Source organism: Vulpes vulpes, chromosome 3 (assembly GCF_048418805.1).
Source record: "Vulpes vulpes isolate BD-2025 chromosome 3, VulVul3, whole genome shotgun sequence".
Taxonomy (NCBI): Eukaryota; Metazoa; Chordata; class Mammalia; order Carnivora; family Canidae; genus Vulpes; species Vulpes vulpes.
In genome coordinates, this window is record NC_132782.1 from 90,664,650 (window position 1) to 90,689,054 (window position 24,405).

Consider the following 24,405-nt stretch of genomic DNA (forward strand, 5'->3'; position numbering starts at 1 on the left):
GCAGCTACTTCTTGCTGGCAGACAATAAAGAATGGTTATGAATGTGATGAACAGGATCAGAAGGTCAGAGCCAGCCATTGCACATGTGACATGACCCCATTCCTGTCAAGCGTTTGTTTCTCTAGACATTTTCTGATTTAATGTACACAGAAGAAATGTCTGGGATCCTATACAGTGAATGTTCGTTCATGATAGTATCTGGGTGGTGGGATCATCTAGATGTATGTGACTTGTCCTCCATGAATTTTTCTTTATGGATGTATTTTATAACAGGTGTGTGTCATTTAAAAAAGAAAAGATTTTATTTATTTATTTGAAAAAAAAGTATGAGCAGGGAGAGGGGCAGAGGGAGAAACAGACTCCCTGCTGAGCAGGGAGCCCGATGTGGGGTTCATGTGGGGCTCAATGCCAGGTCCCTGAGATCATGACCTGAGCCGAAGGCAGACACTTCATCAACTGAGCTCCCTAGGCACCCCGCATGTATCATTTTTATAGAAACAGATCATTAGTAGTTTGAAAAAAGCTTATTGTGTTTGGTTGTAATTTTATATCACCTATAAATTACATGGCTGTGGTTGTAATTTTATATTGTCTATAAACACAGCCCAGTTTATTTTTCCTGGTAAAACCGCTTTGGTTTGTATTGGGTGCAGTTCTGCAGAGCAAGGAGGGCAGGCCGGATGCCAGAGCTGGGGGCGTTATGGGCCCTCGCGGGGTGGGTGTGGCCGTCTGCTCTGGCCTCCCCGCCTGCAGAACTGAGGTTGCAGAGCCAGCCCTCGGGCCTCCCCAGATGGGGGATGCCTTCTGTCTGCACCGCCTGCTCCATGCCGGTCTTTGCTGGGAAAGAACGAGCTCTGCCGTCATTCCACCCCCCTGGCATTTGGATTGTCTTTCAATGAGATTATTTATGGGTGAGAAAGCAGAGATTTTATTATGGCAAGAACTTTCTCTCAAGCCATGGGAGTGACTTTGTCGCTGCAGCAGTCTTCCGGAGGAATGAATTCACATTCACAGCTGGCTGTGCATAGAGCTTTGTAGAGGGATGGGGCACCTCCTGGGACAAAGTGAAGAGGGTGCTGACTGATGACAGGGGCCAGCCTCCTGCTGAAGGCCTAGAAGGACGTCATCCACCAGCCTGCTTTCATTAGGAAGCCTGACCAGTGTCGTGTGGGGTCTGGTGGGCACTCAGGAAGGCGGGTGCCTGGGGAGCCTCTGCCCTTGTGTTGTGGTGCTGCTTTAAATAGTGCTCTGCTGGCTTGTGTGGTGAGTGGATCTGGGGGCGCTCAGGAGCAGGGCAGGCCCTTCTTGGTGCTGGCCCCACCAGACCCAGAGCTGTGGAGGCAGACAGGCTGGTGGGTCTAGTTTGTGTCTGTGCCACCTGAAAACTGAGTGACATAACCAGAGCAGCAGACAAGGACTCTCGTCCCCTTCCCCATTGAGGACCGTCCAGCATCTCCTCCAGGCCCCAGCTGGTTCTTTCTTCTTCCTGGAACAGGGCCGTTCTCCCTGGCCTGCCTGACGGCCTCATGCATGCCCTGCACTCAGGGCCCGCCTTCCTCTCCTTGCACCTTGTCCACCACATCCTCTGCTCTGTACAGGATGGGGAAGCTCTGCTTCTGTGCAGGGGGCTGATCTGCAGTTCCTAGGAACGTCGGGGTGGTGGGTGGGGTGGTCTGCATCCTGAAGGGTGTGGCCATGTGCCCTGGTTGGGCACATGGAGCTCAGAGGCTGAGCAAGTCCTGCCTGGTGCCTGGCCAGCTATTAGGCCTGGCACAGAACCCAGCAGCAGCTCCATCTGCAGAGCGGCTATCCTGACACACATGTGTAGCTGAAGCCAGAGCAGGCTGCTTGCTCCTAGAGGGACTGGAGTGCATGTCTGTGCTGTGGTGTCTAGCCACACCAGCACCCCCTCCAGTCTCTTGGCTGTGACCAATGGTCACCAAGAGCTTCCAGTACCCCGGGCAATCTGGGGGCCAGGGGCCTGTGCCCTGGCAGAGGGAGCATGCCCAGCCACTTCTCAGGAGCCCTGCCATTGTGGTTCAGCCCCTTATACACTTACTTCATGTGGACCATTCCCTGGCCCTAAGAGTGTTCTGTTCCCTCCTGCGGGTGCCTTCTCTCCTCCTCCTGGCGGACACCCTGATTCCTCCAGGCCAGGCTGGTGTCCCCTTGTAGGGCTGCTGGCTAGGGAGGGGTGGGAGGTGCCCAGCGATGTCAGAGCACTTGGATTTGTGGATGTATTCCAGGGACGCTCAAGGAGCAGAGCTGAGTGTGCATGCAGCAGGCCAGGAGAACAAGATATGTCTGAAATGAGTCCTTTTGTCTGCTTCGTTTCTTTCTTTTTTAAATTTTTTATTGGAATATAATCCACATACCATAAATTCACTTTCAAATGAGTATAGTTCACAGAGTTGTGCATACATCTCTCATTGGATTTTTTTTTTTTTTTTTTTAAGTAAGCTCCATGTCCCACATGGGACTTGAACTCACAATCCTGAGGTCAAGAGTCTGAGCCAGCCAGATGCCTCATTGCCTGCTTGGTTTCTTAGCATTCGCCCTTTTTCTTCACGAACTTAGAAGGTAGCAAACAAGCTCTAGGAAGTTGTGAATTTACCTCTAGGGCCTGGCGGAGGGGATGCAACAGGAATTTACTGCCCAGGGGGATCTCTAGGTGGCTTAGCCATTTGGCAGCTGCCTTTGGCCCAGGGCGCGATCCTGGAGTCCTGGGACGGAGTCCCACATCGGGCTCCCGGTGCATGGAGCCTGCTTCTCCCTCCTCCTGTGCCTCTGCCTCTCTCTCTCTTTCTCTCTCTCTCTTTCTCTCTCTCTCTGTCTGTCTCGAATAAATAAATAATTTTTAAAAAAGAATTTACTGCCTAGCCCACTGTCCGATTCTGGGCTGTCTCAGGGTTTGGACCAGCCTCTTGCCCTCAGTCCAGTGAAACCCCAGAGCATGTGGCCATTTCAATACCTGTGTACAATACCTGTGTACTTCTGCACCCTCTTCGCCTCGGGAGTGGAGTGGGCCTCTGTCCCCTCCCCTGAATCTGGAGGTAGAGCCCAGGTGGAGAGGTCAGGAGGCAGGAAGAGGGACACATGCTTGTGGCCCTGTTACTGTCACTGCACCTAATTTCCTGGTCCCACAGAGCCTGGGCGTGTTGTCTTGGCTGCAGCGTGTGCTGGACAGTGAAGCAGAGCAGGCCAGGGTCATTTGAGGAGGGGAAGGAGGTAGGAGAGGAAGTACTTAGGTACACAAGGAGCACATGGCAGGGGACCTGCTTGCAAGGTTGATCTCAGCACCCTAACAGCTATGGTCCAGCAGGGTGGGCTGCCCTGGCTGTGACACGGGGGGCTTGTGGAGCAAGAGCTTCCAGGCCAGAACTCTGCTTGCTACCTTACAGTTTGGGATTTTGGCAGTTACCCCATTGAACAGCAGAGAGCCCTGCTCTGCCTGGGGGACACCTAACTCCTCTGCACCACAAGGGGAAAGGGTTCTTTTGGGCCCTGGGGGCTGGAAGCTTGGGGCTGCAGGTGTGGGATCCAGGAGGCTCGTAGTGGACAGGTGGTGTTGGAAGGACAGCAGGTCCTGGATGGCTGTGGGGGCTGTGCTGGGGACACTCCCAGGGGAGTGTCTCTCCAGTCATGTCCTGGAGCTGAGGGACAGACCCTTCTGAAGATGCTGACCTGGTTATCACTTCGGGGCTCTTAGGGCTGGTCTGTGGGGTTCGGCAGCTTCGCCCCCGAATTATAAAAGCACAGTAATTTGGGGCAGGGATGGGGTCCAACCACTCAGAGGAAACCCACTGTCCCTTCTCATTGACCTGCTGGGTCCCTGGTGCCTCAGGGACAGAATGTGGTGGCATGGCGGCCCCTGCTGGACAGTGGCAGGGCTGCAATACCTGAAGAGGGTCACCTAGAGAGGACAGTATGCACCATGTTCCCCAAGAACTACAGTTAGGACCAGGGCTGTACATCCCCAAACCCCCAGGTTTTCTTGACCTGACAGCCAGGCTGGGGACTTGGGGCTCAGAAGGAAGCGGAGCCTCAGCTGCCACCACCACCCCTGTGCCAACTCCCCCATTCGTTTCAGGGCAGCACAGAGCAAGTGCCTACTGTGTCTGGCACCACAGGGGAATCAGTGATGGGTGGCAAGGGGTTCACTGCCTGCACCACAAACTGCCTAAAGGTAGAGGCTTCAAGGGCTAGAAATGGGATCTGGGGGCAGCAGGATCCCCCCCCAGAGGAGACCCCACTGGAGACAAGAGGGTTACTATGAATAAAGGGTCTGGGAGGAGGGCTCAGGCCAGGCTGAGAGGCCTCCCAGCCTCTGGGACCCAGTGCTCCAATGTGGGTGTCTGCCCAGGGCCTTGGGCCATGGGGTCCCAAGGTACAGCCCTGTGGCTCCTGCTCCTCCAGACCAATCTCTCTCCCACCACTGTACCAGTTAGTCCTTGTTGGGCTGCAGGCCACCCCAAACAGCTTCAGGCTACAGGATTGTATGGTTCTCATTTTCACATTTCTGGGATTGGTTGCCCCACCTGAGGCCTCTAGCAGCTGGAGCATCACTATCTCCCTGGGCTCTCTCCACATGGTCTCTGCAGTATAGTGGCCAGGGGCCAGGCTTTGTACCTGGCAGCTCAGCCTCCCAAGGAGAGACACAGAGACCAGGATAGAAAGAGATAGTGACACTGAGAATGCACCAAGTAGAAGCTACATCCTTTTATGATCTCCCTAAGAAGTCTGCCTGCTGTCTTGCAACCATCCTCCACTGGTTGGAGCAATCACAACCCCCACTGAGATATTTTTAGAAATTTTTATTTATTTGAGAGAGAGAGTCAGAGGAGAGGGAGAAGGACGCGGAAAGAATCTCAAGCAGAGTCCATGCCAAGTATGGAGCCTGACGCAGGGCTTGATCTTACAACCCTAAGATCATGACCTGAGCCGAAACCAAGAGTTGGAGGCTCAACTGAGTGAGCCACCCAGGTGTCCCAACCCCTACTGAGATTTAAGGTAAGAACATAGATCCCAGGGCAGCCCTGGTGGCTCAGCGGTTTAGTGCCGCCTTCAGCCCAGAGTCTGATCCTGAGACCCGGGATCGAGTCCCACGTTGGGCTCCCTGCATGGAGTCTGCTTCTGCCTCTGCCTGTGTCTCTGCCTCTCTCTCTCTCTCTCTCTCTCTCTCTGTCTGTCTCTCATGAATAAATAAATACAATCTTTTAAAAAGGGCAGCCCTGGTGGCTCAGCGGTTTAACGCTGTCTTCAGCCCAGAGCGTGATCCTGGAGACCTGGGATCAAGTCCCGCATCGGGCTCCCTGCATGGAGCCTGCTTCTCCCTCTGCCTCTCTCTCTCTCTCTCTCTGCCTCTCATGAATAAATAAATAAAATATTAAAAATAAATAAAATCTTTTTTAAAAAAGAGGAAAAAAAAAAGAACATATATCCTATATCCTGAGAGGTGGGGGAAATGTCAGTCACTTTATAGATGATCCTGTTGGAGGGAAGTCAGAGATAGATGAATGATGGATGAATAGATGTTAGGTGAATGGATAGATGGATGTGTAGATGAATTGATGGGCAGATAGAGGACGGATGGATGGATAGATGAGTAGGTGATAGGAGATGGATAGATGACAAAAGGATGGATGGATAGGCGGATGGATAGGTGATGGATAGATGGAGAGAAGGTAGATGGATGATAGAGGATGGGTTATGAGAAGATGATGGATGGATGTGTGGATGGGTGGGTGGATGGATAGATATGGGTAGATAGATGAATGGATGAATGGGTAGATGATAGGAGATGGACAGATAATAGAAGATTGGATGGATAAATAAATGATGAGTGGATATCATCTATCTATGATGATAGATGATAAATGGATAGATGATAGATGATGGATAGACAGTAGATAGATGATGGGTAGATAGATGATGGATAGATGGATGGGTGGATAGGTGGATAGATACATGATGAATGGATGGTTGGGTGGGTGAATAAGTGGATGGATAGATGATGGATTGATGATGGATTGATAAATGAATGGATATGTGGATGGATGGGTAGATAGATGATGGACAGATGGATGGATAGGTGGGTGGATGGATGGTAGGTAGATGGTGAATGGATAGATGATAGATGATGGATAGATGCATGGGTGGATGGATGAACAGATGAATAATGGATGGATAGATGGATGAATAGTTGGATGAATGAATGGATGGATAGATGACAGATGATGGATAGATGATGGAAGATAGATGGTGGATGGTAGATGATGGATAGATGGATGATAGATGATGGTGACAATGGATGGATAATGAGGGATGGATAAAGGATAAATGGATATATAGATGATGGATGGATAGGTGGATGGATGAATAGATGGATGGGTGGATGGGGGATAGGCAGAGGGACTTTCTCTTGGAAATACTAGTCTTGTCTCAAATGCCCAGTCTCATTGCACCTATTTGAGGTCTGTCGTGATGTATTTGTTTATAGACCCAGTTCATGGTAGATGGGCTCAGAGGCAGCCAGCTCTGTTTGCAGCCATCTCTGTTTGCAGTGTGTGGCACCTGATAAACTGTGAAGTGCTTCCATACCTTCTTCCCTGTGCTTCATGAAGCTGCAAGGCTTCTTGACCACCTGGTCTGGGGTGTGTGGGGATCCCTTGTGCTCGACCTTGTCCTCAGGCTTGTGATCTGATGCTGGAGAGAAGTCCATGAGATGTGTGACCCAGTGCCTCCTGCCTCAGTCTTCCCCATCCTCTTGGGGGTGTGATGTTAGCCTTGTGTGGGGCTGCTGAGGGAGGGAAGGCAAAACCCCTTCATTCAGCGGGGCTCAGCACAGGGGCCATGATGTCAGACATGAGAAACATGAAGAGACATTCAGTTCTCACTGGAACACAAGGGAAAACCCTTCAGGTCTGAGGACTCCTATAAATAGGACTCACGTGAGTAGAATCCTACAATGTGTGTCCTTTTGTGACTGGTTTATTTCACTGAGTCTCCTGTGTGGTTTTTTTAAATATTTAGTTTATTTATTTATTTATTTATTTATTTATTTATTTATTTATTTAGAGAGGGCACATGAGTATGTGTGGGTGGGTGGGGGATAGATAGGGATGGAGGGAAGGGGAGAAAAGTGGGATCTAGAATGAATCTGATCCGCGTTTCCCTGACTACTGATGGTGCTGAGCATCTCTTCCCATGTATACTGGCCATTTGTCATCTTCCTTAGAGAAACCTCTGTTCAGATCCCTTTCTTAATCGGGTCACTTGCCTTCTTTATTACTGATGTTTAAAGGTTCTTTATTCATGGATTTTTGAGATTTTTTCCCTCTTTTTGCTTGTGAACTTCAGAGCCACAGCTCAAGTGTCATTGCTGGAAGGGGACAGGGTCAGGGAAAGAGGACAAGCCCCTGTGTCCTCTCTCAGATCTCACCCTTCTCCCCAAACCACATATGGGAATGGCTGTGTGTGGCAGAGGACCTTACCGCTGTCTGTCCAGCCTGGGCCCGGTGAGGGTGGCCGCCTGCCAAGGCCTCGGGCACAGTGCAGGGCTCATGGCTCTGCCAGCCTTCTGTCTGGCAGGAGAAGCTTGCACGCCCCCCTCCTCTCACTCCCGGACTCTGATGTGGAAAGCATCTGGTGGCAGTGTCTTGCCTGCCCACCCTCTGCCTTATGGGACTGTGAATTACCACACCTCTGGCTTTAGGGCATTTGCATGTCTGTTGGCCCCTCATTTCCTCCTGTCTCCTGTGAAAGTCCAATCATCTTCATTTTTTATTCTTCTGTGTTTCTCTTGGTAAAAAAAGTGATGAGCCTTTGTACCAGGGCGGGGCCACAGGCCGATGGCAGTGGCTACAGGAGTTGCGTCGGGTAAGGCTGGCTTCAAAAAAGGAACTGTTCCCAGCCACACCAGGAAGCTGTTCCTCGTGGCCATGCATGTGGCTGTGTGCATCTCGGTGGCTTTCCTGCAGCCTCCACTCTTGGGGGGCTGGCTATCTGGGCGTGTGTTTACGTTCTTCTTGGGCTCTCCCCACAGCTGATGCTTGGGCACACTGGGGCGGGGAGGGTTCCCTTAGGGGTCTGGTGTGGAGCGGGCCCAGGAAGGAGTGAGGCAAAGGCACAGGTATGTGGCTGTCCTGCCTGGCCAGGGCCAGAGGAGCATAGGAAGCCCTAGGAGGGTTTCAGGCCTGGTCCTGGTTCCTGCTCTGCTCACACATCACCCAATGCCACTCTGGGACTGGCTGGCCACTCAGCCTATGTTACAATGCTCTGTATCTGCAGGGAGGGCTCTACATGTATCTGGGATCTGGGTATGGGAGGCAGTGTTGGCCCCTACCCGCCTCCCTGAGCTCTGTCTCCAGCCCTCTATCTCTATGCCCGCCATCCCTAAGTGGACTTCTCCCTGATCTTCCATGGGCTTTGGTGGTACCACCACGGCCCATGCCTCCCGTGGGTGCCCAAGGGCAGACACGCAGCCACTCTCTTTATTGCCCCCTCCCCCAGGACTGGGTCAGGACCCTGGGATCTGGCCTTGAGACCCTCCAGCACCTCTCCAAAGCCCCAGGCCCCTGTGCTCATCAGCCTGAAATACCCTCCTGTAGGTGGGAGCCCAGGGGAAGCCCTGCTGACTCCTCCCTGTCCTCCTGGTACTTGGTGACTTCCCCTTCTCCCTCCACCTAACACAGGGCAGGGCCTGCCCTTGCCCATCAGCCTATGGAGGCAGGGCAAAGAGGTAAGGCCAGGTGGGGGTCACACAGGCATGACCCCAGGACAGGCTACAGCCGAGGGTTGTAGGTGGGAATGGACCAGCTGGAGGCCCCAAGGAGGCTGTGTGGAGGGAGCATCCTGGGTTTCTTTCGGCTTCAAGAGGAAGAAAATGCTCCCAGACTTGGGCCTGGGGACTCTAAGGCTGTTGGACCCCCGCCACCTTTGCTTTGCTCCCCAAGTTAGATTGATCCAGACAGCCTAAACCCTCCACACTGGAGGCAGGAGGCAGGGGGAGGGAAGAGAAGCCATGGGTCCCTGCAGGAGTGGGCAGCAGTGGGAGGCCCAGGTACCTGCCAGCGGGCTGTGTCCTGACTCTGTTGTACGAAAGCAGCCAAGAAAAGCAATGTCAAACTGTGTTAGTTCACTGGTGAGACTTAGAACTACAGACATTTGTTCCCTCCCAGCCCTGGAGGCAGAAGTCCCGGATGGAGGGCAGGTTCCCCCTGGAGACTTGGAAGGTGGAGCTGCTCCTTGGTCACTGCCCTCCCCACCCTGCTTGGCTGTCAGTCCTTGGGGTTCCTGGTCTGCGGACACATCGCCCCCACCTCGACCTCTTCCTTCTCCATCACACAGCGGCCTCCCTGTGTATATGTCTGTGTCCATGTCCAAACCCCCCTTTTGTAAGGACACAGTCACTGGATTAGGGCCTGCCCTCATGACCTCACCTTCACTCGTTTACAAAGACCTGTCCCCAGATAAGGTCATGTTCGTCTTTCTCCATGGACTTGGGCCTCCAGCATGTCCCTGGGGAGGCAGTTCAACCCCCCAGCAGCAAACTCAGTAGTGCACAGTGGAGATACTCCTGCAGTCTGGGTGGGGAGCACTGTCCTCCAGGATTCCTCATTTCTAGGTTACTGCCTCACCAGGCACCGCAGGCGCCCTCCTGGCCTCTCTGGCCACCGCACCCAGCCTGCTCTCCTGCCCCAGAGCAAACCTCACTGGCCACAAGGAGGAGCCTTGACCACACATCCTGCGCCACTTTCACCTCCAGCAGCCTCAGTTTCTCCATTTTGTCTGCAGCTGTGCCTTCAGCTTTGAGTCACCATCCTGTGTCCCTGGCTGGGCCAGAGGGTCTCTGTCCATGCCCGCCAACACTGTGTATCCCGGGAGCCTCAGTTAAGCCGGAGGCCTGCTCTCCAGTGAGGGTCTTGACAAGAAGGCCTGAGTTCCAGCCCACCTCACACCCCTGAGCTGCAAGCCAGCAAGGATGGTGCTTCCTCTGCTTCCAGCCACCTCAGTGGGAGCCTGTCCAGGGCTGGAAACATGGGAGTGCTGGGCAGAAACCAAGTGCCATTCTCGTGCTGCAAAGCTGCTCACATCCAAAGAGGGCTTGGCAGGGGATTCCAAGGACTAGAACGGTTTCTTGATGGTTGTATCAGTCCCTGCTTTGGAGGCCTTAGAAATCCAGCTGGTATAATAAAAAGGCCTTGTTGATAGAAAGACAGGAAATGATTGAGAGGTGGTTACTTTTGTATTCTCAAGGGGGTGTTAGAACATGGCGTGCTCTGGGCCTGATGATCTCAAAACTCTGGGCTGGGAGTTGGGAGCTCTGGGGTCCACAGGCAAAATCCTGATACTTGGTGTGGGTCTCATCTGGGAGATTCTGTGTGGTTGGTCTGGGAGGGCTTCAAGGAGGAGGTGACAATGACTTGTGTGTCAGCAGGGAAGGGAGCCTGGTAGTACCTCTGTCATCAGCCTTTGGAAAGTAACTTCTCTATCAGGAGAGGCTGAGTGCCAGGCTGAGGACAGGGTTCATCCTGTCCAAGAGGTCCAGGACTGGCTCTGATACCTGGAAGCCTCCATCCATTCCACTCCTTCCCTGGGAGAGTTAGCCCCTGTGATGCCGGGAAGGGGCCCTGGTCTTACCTTGCCTGCAGACCAGCTGTGTGAGGATTCCGCTGTGCTGTGGGGATGTGGAGCAGGCGGGCCCTGCCCACAGGGGGCTCACTGTTTGCTCAGTGTGGCTGAGTGGTCATGGGCAGATGGGCACCAGGTCTCTCTGGGCCCCTGCCCAGGCCCAGAAGATGCTTGAGTTACTGGGATTGGGGGCCTTCAGCACAGCTTTGCAGATGAGGGACAGCTGGCAGAGGTAGCAGGGCTTGCAGGCAGACAGGCAGGAGCAGGAGCTGGAGCAGGAGCAGGCAGGGAAGTGTGCAGACCCTGTGCCTTCCCTGGCCAGCCTCTCTGGTTCTGGCCCAGTCCAGTCTGTGCTGTCACCATCTGGATCCTGTGTGAGCCTTGTGCTCCTCATGCAGCCCTGACCACAGCCAGTGGGGGCTGCCCCCTTGCCAGGAAACACCAGGGCAGGGACTGTAGCTCCTGCTCTCGCCTCCTTTGGGGACTCCTGTTTCACACCCTGACTTCTCTCTTCTCATCCACCCGCCTCCCTCCCTCCCTCCCCTGGACTGTGTCATCACCTCCTCAATCAGAAGGAAAGACAGAGAAGGCAGAAGACCTGCCCCCTGGGGGGGGCGGGGGGTGGGGACAGCTCACATGGTTCCCTCCTTGCCTGCTGCACATCTGCTGCTCCTCCGAGGCCTCTCTGTGGCCCCTCTGCCCCCATGTGGAACCATGGTCCTCTCCGGCAGCTGTCCGGGTATGTGCCTCTTTTCTTTGGTCATGCGCTTACCCAAGTTCTGACGTGTAGCAGCCATGTGTGGCCTTGGGCAACTGACAGGATTGCTTCATACCTCAGTTTCCCCATCAGATGAGAGTGAAATAAAATCCATTAAGGGATTTAACCTTATGCCTGGTGCCTAGTCAATTATTCCGTAGCTGTGACTTGTTATTAACATCTCCATTGTGCTGGGTGGCAGATCCTGACCCTGGCACAGGGACCCAGAGATGGAAATGCCATCTGTCTTTGCTCAGGAGGCTCCAACGAATGGGGGAGAGACTTGTGACCAGTTAACCACACCGCATCACAGGACTAGTGGCTTAGACATGCAGACCAGAGTGCGTTGCTACTTTCTATGCAAAAAATGGACAAGATTCTGGAATGTCTATGCTCCCTGTGTTGACCGGGGCACCAGTGGAACAGGGATGTGGTGGGACAAGGTCTGGGTGACCTTGACGAGGGCAGGGGCAGGTCTGCCATTGATTTGTAGGTGCCCCTTCTGGACCCGAATCCACTTGAAACACGGAGGTGTTGGTGGTGGATGAGGGTGGGTTGTGGAGCCTATGACTGACCACCTGAAAATGCCCTAAATGCCCCTCAGCCTGTAACACATCATGGCCCAGCTGAGAGAAAGAAGTAGGTCCATATGGATTCACTTGGCAGATATGTCAGGCTTATTAAATGAAAACAAATCAACCCACCAAAAAACAACACCATAACGCAGCGGCAGATCAGAAGGATCAGGGCTTCCCCTGGTGCCCTCACAGGCTGGGGACCATTCTGGAAGGGTGCACAGGGATTAACAGTGTTTGGCTTAAAATTGCCTGGGATGGGGTAGGGAGTATCTCTAGTTCTTCAGTGTGATACTTGTTTCAGTTGTATGTATCACTGCATTCATAATTTAAGAAGATGATGGAAAGATTTTGAAAAAGTGCAGAGGAGGGGCCCACGTTGTTACCTGTCCCCTGCGTCTCTCCGCTCACCCTCACTCCTGGGTCCCTGGCCTCCTGACATGGAGGGGCTTTAACTCGCTAAGGGTGCCCCAGCTGTCCTGTCCCGGGGGGCCTGCTGGCCATCTCCTCGCCCCAGGGGCATGGCGTGGGCTGGCCCCCTCCCCCAGCCGGCATTGGGGCCAGGCCCCCTGGTGTCCGGGCGCGCCCCCGGGGAGCCCACCGGAGCCCGCGCCAGCGCCCCCAGCGCGCCCGGTGGCGCTGTGCTCGCATGGGGGTGGGCAGCACGGAGACCTCCGGGCGGGTCCCGGGCGCGGGAGGAGGCCGCCGCCCGCCCGCCCGCCCGCCCGCCCGCCCGCGCCGCTGGGGGCCGCCCGCGGGCCGTGCCGGCCAGAGCGCGCCGTGCGCCCCGGGCCCCGCGCCGGCACACGCTCGGCGGCCGCGGCGGCGACACGAGCGGCGGAGGAGCCGGGCGGCGGCAGGAATGCGGAACCGGCGCGCGGGCTGAGGCCGCCCAGGATGGCGCAGGGCCGCGGGCGGCGGGCGGGCTGCGTGGGGCCCTAGCGCGGCGGGGCGCACGCTCGGGGCCCGGGCCGGCATCGCGGCGGGCGGCATCGCGGCGGGCGGCATCGCGGCGGGCGGCATCGCGGCCATGGCCAAGGAGCGGCGCAGGGCGGTCCTGGAGCTGCTGCAGCGACCCGGGAACGCGCGATGCGCCGACTGCGGCGCCCCGGGTAGGTGCGGGGCGGGCGGCTGCGCCCTGGTCCCGGCCGGTCCGCGCGGGCGCGGGGGCCCGGGTGGCTGCGGGTCGCGGTGGGTGCGCCCGTGGGAGGCGCCGGCCGGGTGGGTGCGGGGCCGGGATGGGTGCGGCCCGGGGTGGGCGCCGGCCTGGATGCCGGCCCCTGGGGGACAGGGAGGGTTGCTGCAGCGCCTGCGTGGCCGGGGGCGCGGGCTCCGGGTGCACCTGCCTGGAGCCGGAGGTCGCCTCCCAGCGGCCCCGGGGCCTGCGGCTGGGTCGCCTCCCCTCCCCCCGGGCTGCGTGTCTCGCTGTCACCCGCGGACCGCCGCGTTGCGAAACCTCGCTCCGCAGAGAAAGAGGAAATCGCGCGGGCGAGCAGCTGCAGGGAGAGAAAGGGCGATCTGGCCCCGGGGCTTCTGTGCGTGGGTGTGGGGGTCCACCTGGCTCCCTGCCACCTGGAGGTGACGTCATGGCTCCCCACCGGGAGCCACCGTTTTGCTCTGCCCTGAGCAGGGGGCAGGGGGAGGAAGGCCAGTGGGAAAGGGCTCCCCTCTCCCCACCCTGGTGCCTGACTGCTTTGGGGCAGGTGGCCAGCTCAGGTGGGGCGGGTGCAGCCTGTAACAAGCTCCCAGTCCACCTGCACCCATCCTCCTGGCAGGCATCTCCTGGACTTTGCTCCTGGGTGGCCCTGCTCTGGGGTGATTTCCAAGGCGCCAGAGTCCTGAAGAGCTTCCCCTCCCTTCCTGGGCCTATTTGTCCTGGGATTGGCAGGAAGGGGACAGGCTGTGCTTTCAAGCCAGCAGTACCCTGCTTCTGAGCCATGGGCAGCACACCCCGGTCCTTGCTGAGGGCGGGGGTGGGGCAGAAACAGCCCCAGAGCCTCACCTACTCATGCCACCCCCAAGTGGAGGGTGGCCCCCCTCAAGGGCTGTTCCCCAGGCACTCCAGAGGGACACTGGACACTCCGCTGGGGGCTCCTAGCCCAAACTCCTCAGAATAAACCTAGCACACCATGGAGTAGCTAAAGCCCCCCAAGAAGGGGGGATCACATTTGTCCTGAGACACCAGTCTGAGACGCGCAGTCGGCAGGCACTTCAAAAGAGACCTTGTCCCCAGCTCTCCTCTGTTGCCCACCGACAGGGCTGGGAGAGGTCTTTGGCAGTCCCAGGTCCTGGGAATCTGCTGGTCAGCTTCAGTGTTGCCCAGAAAGGCTATACCAGGAGCTTGAGCATCCCAGAGCCAGGGACAGGCTTCTCTGAAATCCGGGCAGACTGTGGTGGCCTTTTCCCTGGCCTCCTGAGCTGGGAGCTGCAGGGCTCACCCTGATGGTGCTGTGGGGGCAGCATTGGCATCACTATTGTGTCCAGCTCCCCCAGCTGGCTGGCTCACCTCATACTCCCCTCACCTCTCTCTTCCAAACCGTAGTATTTTCACTTGTTCAGGAAAGCTGGCCACACCAGGGAGAGGTCAGATGAGAAAGGGCAGCCAGTGTGTTCAGCTCTCAGCCATGGGCTGGAGGTTGGGGGCCAGGGAGCTGACCCTGTCCCTCTCCTTTCTGGTTATAGTGCTCAGGAGCAGCTTCTTTAGACCCAGAGCCTCCCTGCAGTGACCTCAGGATGGGGGGGCACCCTGGCAGGTGGGACAGGGGGCTTCCTGGCCTGTTGGGCCCTGCTGTGCACAGCCCATCCACTCAGCAAGAGGCCACTGCCTCAAGGCAGGCATGCTGGGCTCTTGACCAGTCAGTTCTTACAAGTCTTACCCAAGTCTTACCCATTGGGCCAAGCCTCTGGTTTGTCAGAATTGGCCCATGACACCAGCATCTTGCCTCATCTGTCTGGCAGCCCTGTGGAGCAGACGAGATGCTGGTGATCGCCCCTATTTCACTGCTGGGGCACCTGAGCCCCTTTGAGGGACGTGGGGCTTCAGAGGCAGAGCAGGTCTCTTGATGCTCTAGCCCTGCCTCCCTTCCTACCCCTCCCCCTGCTCCAGGGAGGCGAGGCCTGTTGCCCTGCCTCCTCCCTCATGACCCCCATGGAATGCGCGCCCACAGCTCTGCTGCTTAGATGAGGCTGCCTGGTCTGTCCAGGTTCTGTGCCACTGTGCCTGCTGCATCCCAGACAGGCGGCTGAGGGCCGCTCTATGGTGATACGGGCTGGCTCATGGCTGCCTGCCTGACCACAGCCAGCCAGGAGCAGGGCATGGCCGGGGCGAGGGTCCCTGGGCATTGGCTCTGGACAGCAGGACATAAGGGCAGGCCTGGAGGGTTTGGCATTAGATTTGGGCAGACCTGGCCAGCTGGCCATGCAAAGGTTCCTGGGTCGGAGGCAGCCTTGTGGTGAAGGAGTCCCTGCAGACCTCCAGAACCTGCTCCAATAGTGGATCCCCCCCCCCCCCCAAACATAGGAGCAGGCTAACAGCCTCCCAGAGAAGTGTTTCTCCTGATAGCCCTGGGGGAGTGGATGCGAGTGCATCTCTTGCTCTGCAAGGCCTAGTGGGGTGTCCACCTGGAGAGAGAGGTTGGGGGGGCCTCTGCACTTCCTTCAAGCAGCCTGCCTAGTTGGGACAAATGATAGGTTCTCCCCTTAAAGGCTCAGGTCCGATGCTCTGGAAGGATTTAGGGCTCTCAGGTCCTTAGTTGGGTTTGGGTGTGGATCATTTTGTGGTACTTTGATGCATGTTACCTGGGCATCTGAATTGCCTGGAGGACCAGGTAAAACCAATTCTGAGAGCACCTGGGCTTTCTGATTTGCATGTCAGCTCAGTGAGGAGGAGGTCTTCCTTTCTGACAAGACAGATGGTTTGGGCTGGCTGCATGGAGGCTGGGCTGCTCCAGGTATGTTTTCCGGAGCCGGGACCGGAGGGTCTGGCCGTGAGTGGCCTGGGGAGACGGTCCTTGCAGCTTAGCCGCCAGTGCCTGCACTGCCACGCAGGTGACCTCAGAGCAGAACCTGCTCACTTGGCCCCCAGAAGCTTCAAGGCAGACATGACTCTTCCAACTTGCTGTCAGCCAGGACAGAAGCCGCCTGGTGGTGAGGAATTTCAGGAATTTGGCCTCTTTTGGGAGAGGGTACCCTGGGTGGGCATGTGACTATCAGGGGGCTGCTGAGGGGTGGGCTGGGCAGGCAGCACCTATCGTCAGGGCAGCAGCCCACCTGGATTTTATTTAATTATTTGAGAGGGTGGGCACAAGCAGAGGCAGAGGGAGAAGTAGACTCTCCGCTGAGCAGGGAGCCCAATGCAGGACCCTGGGATCACGACCTGAGCCGAAGGTAGATGCTTCACCAACTGAACCACCCAGGCGCCTCAACGAAATTCTTTTTATTGTGGCAAAATATGCATAAAAGTTACCATTTTAACCATCTTTTTTTTTTTAACGATTATTTATTTGAGATAGTGCGTGTGTACACAAGCAGAGGGAGAGAGGGAAGGGGAGCAGAGACTCCTGCTGAGCAGGGAGCCCTGGGAGGGGCTTGATCCCCTCACCGGGAGATGGTGACCTGAGTCGAACAAAACCAAGAGTCAGGGACACCCGGGTGGCTCAGCAGTTTGGTGCCTACCTTCAGCCCAGAGCATGATCCTGGGGACCCGGGATCCAATCCCACATCGGGCTCCCTGCATGGAGCCTGCTTCTCCCTCTGCCTGTGTCTCTGCTCTCTCTCTCTCTGTGTCTCATGGATAAATAAATAAATTAATTAATCTTAAAAAAAAAAAAAAAACAACCCACCAAGAGTCAGATGCTCAAACTGACTGTAGCACCAGGCACCGTCTTAAGTGTGCAGTGGCATTAAGTACATTCACACTGTTGTACACCGTCCCTACTGCTCTAATCCTCCTGTAAATCTGGACTGCGGACCCCCCCCCCCCCCCCCCCCCCCCCGTGCTCCCGCAGCCCCAGCGCTGTCGTCTTCTCTGTGTGTGTGTGTGTGTGTGTGGCTGGCGGCTCCAAGACCTGGCTCGAGTGGGGCCCCGCAGTGTTCATCTTGTTTCTGGCTTACTCCCATCAGCATGCTGTCTGTGCTTGTCCACCCCTGTTGGACTGCGTGTCCGTGCTTCATGCTTTCTTACCATTCCTGTGATGTGGATGCACCACCACTTTGTCCTCATCCATCCGTGGACACCTGGGTTGCTTCCACCTCTTGGCTGCCGTGAACACGGGTGTGCAAGTCTCTTGAGTCTTTGGGGTAGACTCGGGAGCAGGACCGCTGGGTCACCAGGTGATTCTATGTTTGACAGGTTGGGGAACCTTCAGGCTGTGTTCCTTAAGTGCACTCGGCCACAAGCCAGGAGGACCCTCATGCCTGCCCATCCTGCCCACTCCATGTATAGGGGCCTGGGGAGTGGCTGCCCTCACCTCCTCCCCTGCAGGGGAGGCACAGCCACCTGTGTTTGCCATGCTGGGGGAGACTCAGTAGGCTGAGATGGCCCCAGAGTGGACTTGGAGCTGCTGGGTTGGCAGGGTGTGTAAGCTGGGCCTGAGTTCCAGATGCCTCTCCTCTAAGGTGGGGGATGGGGTGGGGGTGGGGTGGACTGGCCCCACCCTCCTTGCCGTGGCCAGCTTTGGACTCCAGCTGTTGAGTCACCGCTGCTCTGGGCCAGGTGCCTGCCAGTAGGTGGGTGACCTCTGCCCTTATTCCCCACACCTGTGAGCTGGCTGCAAGGAGGCTGTCAGGGCCCAGGGTGGCCGGGGGGCAGGGGCTGGGCTTTGTCATCTGCCCCGCTCTCTGCTGCTGTCTGTGTCCCTGCCAGGTCCAGGGCGGTGGCTGACACCGGATCTCTCCCCTTCTTTTTATTGTATTAAAATACACATAACATAAAACTCACAGTCTTGACCATTTGTGTGTGTCCAGTTCAGGGGCATTAAATGCCTTCCCATTTCTGTGCAGCCATCACCACCAGCTGTCTCCAGAGCTTTCCATCTGTTCTGACTAGAACTCTGTCCCCACTAAACACTGCTGGCCTCCACCCCCAGCTCCTCCCTGTGGGTCTGCCACTGGGTCCCTCGTAGAAGTGGGGTCCTCCGTCACTCATCTTGTGTCCAGCTGACTTCCCTCAGGCTCCATCCATGTGGCGGCATGTTGCAAAATTTCCTTCCTTTTTAAAATGGAGGTGCAGTTCACATTAGAGCATTATATCTGTGTCAGGTGCACAACGAAATGATCCAGTATCTGTGTGTGTCGTGATCACAGTGAGACTCGTGAACAATTGGTCTCCACACAGAGTTACAACTTTTTTCTTGTGTTGAGAGATTGTAACATCTACTCTCTTAGCAACTTTCAAATATACAACACAGTGTTATTAACTGTGGTCACCCTGCTGTAGGTTATGTCCCGAACCAATTTATCTTAGAGCTGCAAGTTTGCACCCCTGACCTCCGTCACCCAACCCAATGGCAGCCACCAGCCTGTTCCCTGTGTATGGGAGTTCAGGGTTTTTTTTTCTTGGATTCCACTTATGGTATTTATCTTTTTCTTTCTGACTGATTTCACTTAGCACAATGCCCTCAAAGTCCATGCATATTGTCACAAATGACAAGGTTTTCCTCTTTTTTATGGTGGAACAGTATTCCAATGTGTATGTAAACACAGCATCTTCTGTGTCCGCTCGTCCATCTGCGGACACCAGGCTGCTTCCATGTCTTCTCCAGTGAATGATGCCGAAGTGAACATGGGTGTGGGGCAGCCCTGGTGGCGCAGCGGTTTAGCGCCGCCTGCAGCCTGGGGTGTGATCCTGGAGACCCAGGATCGAGTCCCACATCGGGCTCCCTGCATGGAGCCTGCTTCTCCCTCTGCCTGTGTCTCTGCCTCTCTCTCTGTGTCTCTATGAATAAATAAATAAAATCTTTAAAAAAAATTGTTTTAAAAAAAAGAGAACATGGGTGTGTAGACATCTTTTCCAGTTAGTATCTTTGTTTCTTTTAGGCAAATACAAAGAAGTGGAGTTGCTGGGTCTTACCATAGTTCTGTTTTTGATTTTTTTTGAGGAACCTCCATACCGTGCTCCGCAGTGGCTGCCCCAGTTTGCATCCTACCAGCGGCACACCAGGGTTCCCGTTTCTGCTCATCCTTGCCAATAGGTGTTCCTTCTTGTTGTTTAGACAGTGGCCATTCTGACAGGTGTGAGGTCCTGATGGGCACCTTCTCATGGACCTCCTGGCCACCTGTGTGTCTCCTTTGGGAAAATGTCTTCTTAGAGCCTCTGCCTAGCGTTTAATTGGATTGTTTGGCGTTTTTGTTGTTTTGTGTTGCTACTGAGTCATGTGAGTTCTTTATATATTTTGCATATGAGCCCCCTCCCAGACATATGATTTGTAAATATCTTCTCCCATTCCACAGGCTGCCTTTTCATTTTGTTGATGATGTCCCGGTGCAGAAGCTTTCCAGTTGGATGTGGTCCCATGGGTTTATTTTTGCTTTTGTTGCCTTTGCTTTTCATGTCAAATCAAAGAATCCTCACCAAGATCCTCATCAAGAAGCTTACTGCCTGCATGTTCTTCTAGGAGATTTATGGTTTCAGGTCATAGACTCAAGCCTTTAATCCATTTTGAGTTGATTTTTGCGTACAGTGTGAGGAAGCCCAGTTTCTTTTTTTTTGCACGAGGCTGTCCTGTTTTCCCAGCACCATTTATTGAATTGACTGTCCTGTTCCCATTGTCTATTCTTGGCTCTTTTATCATAGATTAATTGGCTATGTATAGGTGGGTTTATTCCTGGGCTCTCTATTGCATTCCACTGATTATGTGTCTGTTTTTATGTCAGTGCCATAGTATTTTGATTACTATAGTTTTGTAATATAGTTTGAAATTGGGAAGTTTGAAGCCACCAACTTTGTTTCCCTTCTCAAAGTTGCTTGGGGTCTTTTGTGATTTTATACAAATTTTAGGATTGTTTGATCTATTTCTGTGGAAAATGCCACTGGAATTTTGATAGGGATTGCATTGAATTGTGGATTGTTCTGGGTAGTATGGCTATTTGAACAGTATTAATTCTTCCAGCCATGAGCATGGACTGTCTTTCCATTTATTTGTCGTCAATTTCTTTTCTTAAAGTTTTACAATGTTCAGCATATAGGTCTTCAACCCTTGGATTAACTTTTTTATTATTTTTGCTGCACCTGTCGGTGGGATTGTTTTCCTAATTGTTCTTTCTCATGGTTTGTTATTTGTGTGGAGAAACAGAACTGCCTTCCGCACTTTGACTTTGTGTCATGTAACTTCACCAAATTCATTGATCGGTTCTAGTTGCGTGTGTGTGTGTGTGTCTGTGTCTGTGTAATGTGTGTGGAGAGTCTTTAGGGTTTTCCTACACATAATGTATCATCTGCAAATAGTGACAGTTCTACTACTTCCCTTTTGGTTGAGACACCTTTTATGTTTTTTTTCCTACATCATTGCTCTAGCCAGGACTACCAGGACCAGATGGAATAAGGGTGGAGAGAGAGAGGACATCCTTGTCTTGTTCCTGACCTTAGAGGAAAAGCTCTCAGCTTCTCACTGTTGAGTATGATGTGAACTGTGGGCTTGTCCCGTGCAGCTTTTATTGTGTTGAGGTGTGTTCCTTCTGTACCCACTTTGTTGGGAATGTGTCTCATAAATGGATGTTGAATTTGGCAAATGCTTTTTCTGCATCTATTGAAATCATGTGATTTTTATCTTTCATTTTGTTAGTGGAGTGTATCACACTAATATTGATTTACGGAAGTCAAATTGATTCCCCCTGCCCCCCAAGGACATAGAAGTTTATTGACCACACTGCAAGGGAGCAGCAGGCAGGAGAGCAAAGGAAAGACTGCCAGAATTGATTTCTGGACCCAAACTTGCATCCCTGGAGTAAATCCCACTCAATCAGGGTATATGATCCTCTTAACATATTGTTGAATTCACTTGTGAATACATCATTGAGGACTTCTGCATCTGTGTTCTGTAGGCCTGTGGTTGTGGTGTCCTTGTCTGATTTTACCATCATGGTAGTGCTAGCCTCATAAGAGGAGTTGAAGTGTTCCTTCATCTTCTATTTTTTTGGTATTAATTGGTGCTAATTCTTCCTTAAATGCTGGTCGTATTCACCAGTGGAGCCATCTGGTTCTGGAGGTTTGTTGAAAGGTTGTTGATTATGGATTCAATCTCCTTGCTAATCCATGTGTTCCAATTTTCTACTTTTTTGTGATTCAGTCTTGTATGTTCCTAGGGATTTATTAGCTTCTTGTTCAATTTGTGGAATGTAATTATTCCTAATACTATCTTAGGATCTTCAGTGTTTCCATGGTATCACTTGTATGTCTCCTCTTTCATTCCTGATTTTGAGTCCTCTCTCTCTTTTTCTTGACAAGTGTAGCTAAAGGTTTGTCAGTTTTGTCTTTTCCAAAAAACAGCTCTTCATTTCACTGAACTTTCTATTATCTTTTTGCCCCCCCCCCCACTCTCTTTTTTTGAGAGAGTGCATGCAAGTGGGGGGAGCAGAGGGAGAGAGGGATAGAGAGAGAGAGACAGAGAGAGTCTCAAGCAGACTCCCCGCTGAGCATGGAGCCCAACTTGGGGCTGGATCTTACGATCCCGAGATTATGACCTGAGCCCAAAACAAACCAAGAGCCAGATGCTTAGCTAACTGTGCCCCCTGGGCACCCGGGGCTCCATCTGTTCCTCTCTCTAGTTCCTTGAGGTGCAGGGTGAGGTTGTTTATCACAGACCTTTCTCATTTCTCCAGGCAGGTGTATACCACTGTGGACTCCCCCCTCACAACGGTTATTGCTAGACTCTCTGAGTTTCCATGTGTTGCATTCTATTTTCATTTGCCTCAGTTATTTTTTTCATTTCTCCCTTGGCCCACTGCTTATGCAGTAGCATGTTGTTGAATCTTCACACGTGTGTGAATTTTCCAGTTTTCTTGTAATGGATTTCTAGTTTCATGCCATTGTGGTCAGAAGAGACTTCATATGATTTCAATCTTAAATTTATTAAGACTTGTTTTGTGACCCAATGTGTGACCTGTGGTCTTAGGTTTAGGTCCTTGGTCCATTTTGAGTAAATTTTTGTGTATGCCATTGGGTGAGGGTCCAATTTCATTCTTTTCATGTGGGTGTCCCATCTTCCCAGGATCATTTGTTGAAAAACCTATATTTTCCTCACTGAATGGTCTTAGCACTCTTGTCAAAATCATCTGAGCATATGTGCAAAGGTTTATTTCCTGGCACTCTCTTCTGTTCCTGGTCTAAATGTGTGTTTATATCAGTACCTCACTGTTTGGATGACCGCAGCTTTGTATTCAATGTTGAATCACGAGATGTGAGTCCTCCAGCTATGTTGTTCTTTTTTGAGATTATTTTGACTCTTCAGGGGCCCTTGAGATTCCATATGAATTTTAGGATGGGCTTTTCATTCTGCAAAATATGTCATTGGTATTTTGATAGGGATTGCATTGAGTCTGTAGATTGACTTTGAGTAATATTGACATGTTGACAATATCAAGTCTTCCAACCCATAACGTGGGATATGTTTCCATATATTTATGTCTTAATTTCTGTCCACGACATTTTATAGTTTTCATCAAGTTTTTTTAACCTAGTTAGTTATTTCTTAAATATTTTATTGTTTTTGATGGATGCTATTGTAAATTAATTTGTTCTTGCAATTTACTTTCAGATTGCTCATTATGTATAAAAATGAAACTTACTGCAGCCCCTGGTTGGATCAGTTCACTTATTCTAACAGCTCTTTCATGGAGTCTTTAGGGTTTTCTGCATATGAGACCATCTCATATGCAAACAGATCATTTTACTTCTTCCTTTCCACCGTAGATGCCTCTTCCTTCGTTCTCATGCCTGATTGCTTTGGCCAGAGTTTCCAGTACTGGGTGCGCTAGAGGTGGTGAGAGGAGGCACCGTCCCCTTGTTCCTACTCACTACTGAGGATTACATTTGCCGTAAGATTTTCAGAGACGGCAGTGACTGTGTGGAGGCGGTTCCTCCTGTTCCTGGTTTATTGAGTACTTTTATGGGAGTGTTGGGTGTAGTCAAGTGCTCTTCCCGCATCAGCTGAGATAGATGATCGTGCAGGCTTTCCCTGGTTCTGCTGACGTGGTGTGTCACTCTGGCAGGTGTTCACAGGGAGCCCGCTGTGCACTCCACAGACGAAGCCCCTTGTTGTGGTGCATCGTCCTTCACATGCTGCCGAGCCGTGTTCTCCAGTTGCCTGCTGAAGGTGTTGGCATCCGTGTTCCCAGGGGATGCTGGTCTGTGGTTTTCTCGTAGTATCTTTGGGGTTATGCTTGCCCCATAGGATGAGTTGGGAGGTGCTCCCTCCTCCTCAGTTCTCTTGCAAAGCTTGAAGAGGATTGGTGTTGGTTATGAAATGTGGAGTAGGATTCACCAGTAAAGCCATCAGGGCCTGGGCTTTTCTTGGTTAGGAATTTCCAACGCCTGATCCCATCTCCTTCCTCGTTCATAGGCCCCTTCAGATGGTCCACATCTTAGAATTCTTTAGCTACTTGGGTTCCCAGATATTCCAAATGAATTTTATCAAATATGTGTTATGCATCAACTGAGATGATCACGTGGGTTTGTTCTTCCTTCATTCTGTTGTGATATATTACACTCATCCATTCCCATGTTGAACATCCCTTGCATTTCAGGGATAAATCTCACTTTGTCATGGTGTATGTTCCTTAATATGCTGCTGAACTCTGTGTGCTAGTATTTTCTTGAGGATTTTTTTTTTAAGATTTTATTTGAGAGAAAGCACATGAGCAGGGGGAGGAGCAGAGGGGGGGAGACATGCTGACTCCCTGTCAAGACCTGAGCCAAAGGCAGATGCTTAGCAGACAGAGCCACACAGGCGTCCCCTAGGCACACTTTAAATACTTCGTTGTCAAGGGCCATTTCTATCACTGCAGAAAGTTCTATCAGACGGTGCTATGTGAGATCTGACAGGAGGGGGAATTCAGTACTTCACAAATCAGGACACAGCAGCAGCTCAGCTGAAAGGTCTCACATTTATTACTGAACCAACCTAATAGAGGAATAGTAACAGAGAGAATCATTCCCTTGATAAGACATGTCTATTGGCCAGGTAGGAAGGATGTTTCCATGGAAATGATTCTCTCTGTTTCTTGAGGATTTTTGCGTCTGTGTTCACAAGGGATACTGGTCTGTGGCTGTCTTGTATTTCTGTCTGGCTTTGGTATCTAGGTTATGCTGGGTGAAATACAGAACACCGCACAGAAAGCGTTGGGAGGCGCTCCCTCCTCAGTTCTCTTGCAAAGCTTGGAGGGGATTGGTGTTGGTCATTAAAGGTGGAGAATTCACCAGTAAAGCCATCAGGGCCAGGGCTTTTC

At 52.8% G+C, this 24,405-nt stretch overlaps 1 protein-coding gene across 2 annotated transcripts in view; it reads left to right on the forward strand.

The window, feature by feature from the left end:
• The window catches only part of ADAP1 (ArfGAP with dual PH domains 1), a 65,872-nt gene that overhangs the window by 310 nt on the left and 41,157 nt on the right, over window positions 1–24,405 (forward strand). The window contains exon 1 of one of the 2 annotated variants that reach the window (XM_072753356.1): window positions 12,750–13,076. The exons of the other annotated variant lie outside the window; for it this stretch is intronic. Within the exon in view, the coding sequence (XP_072609457.1) occupies window positions 12,995–13,076 (82 nt within the window). The 5' untranslated portion in view covers window positions 12,750–12,994. Of the gene's footprint in view, window positions 1–12,749; window positions 13,077–24,405 lie in introns of those variants that run through there. 2 annotated transcript variants of the gene reach the window in all.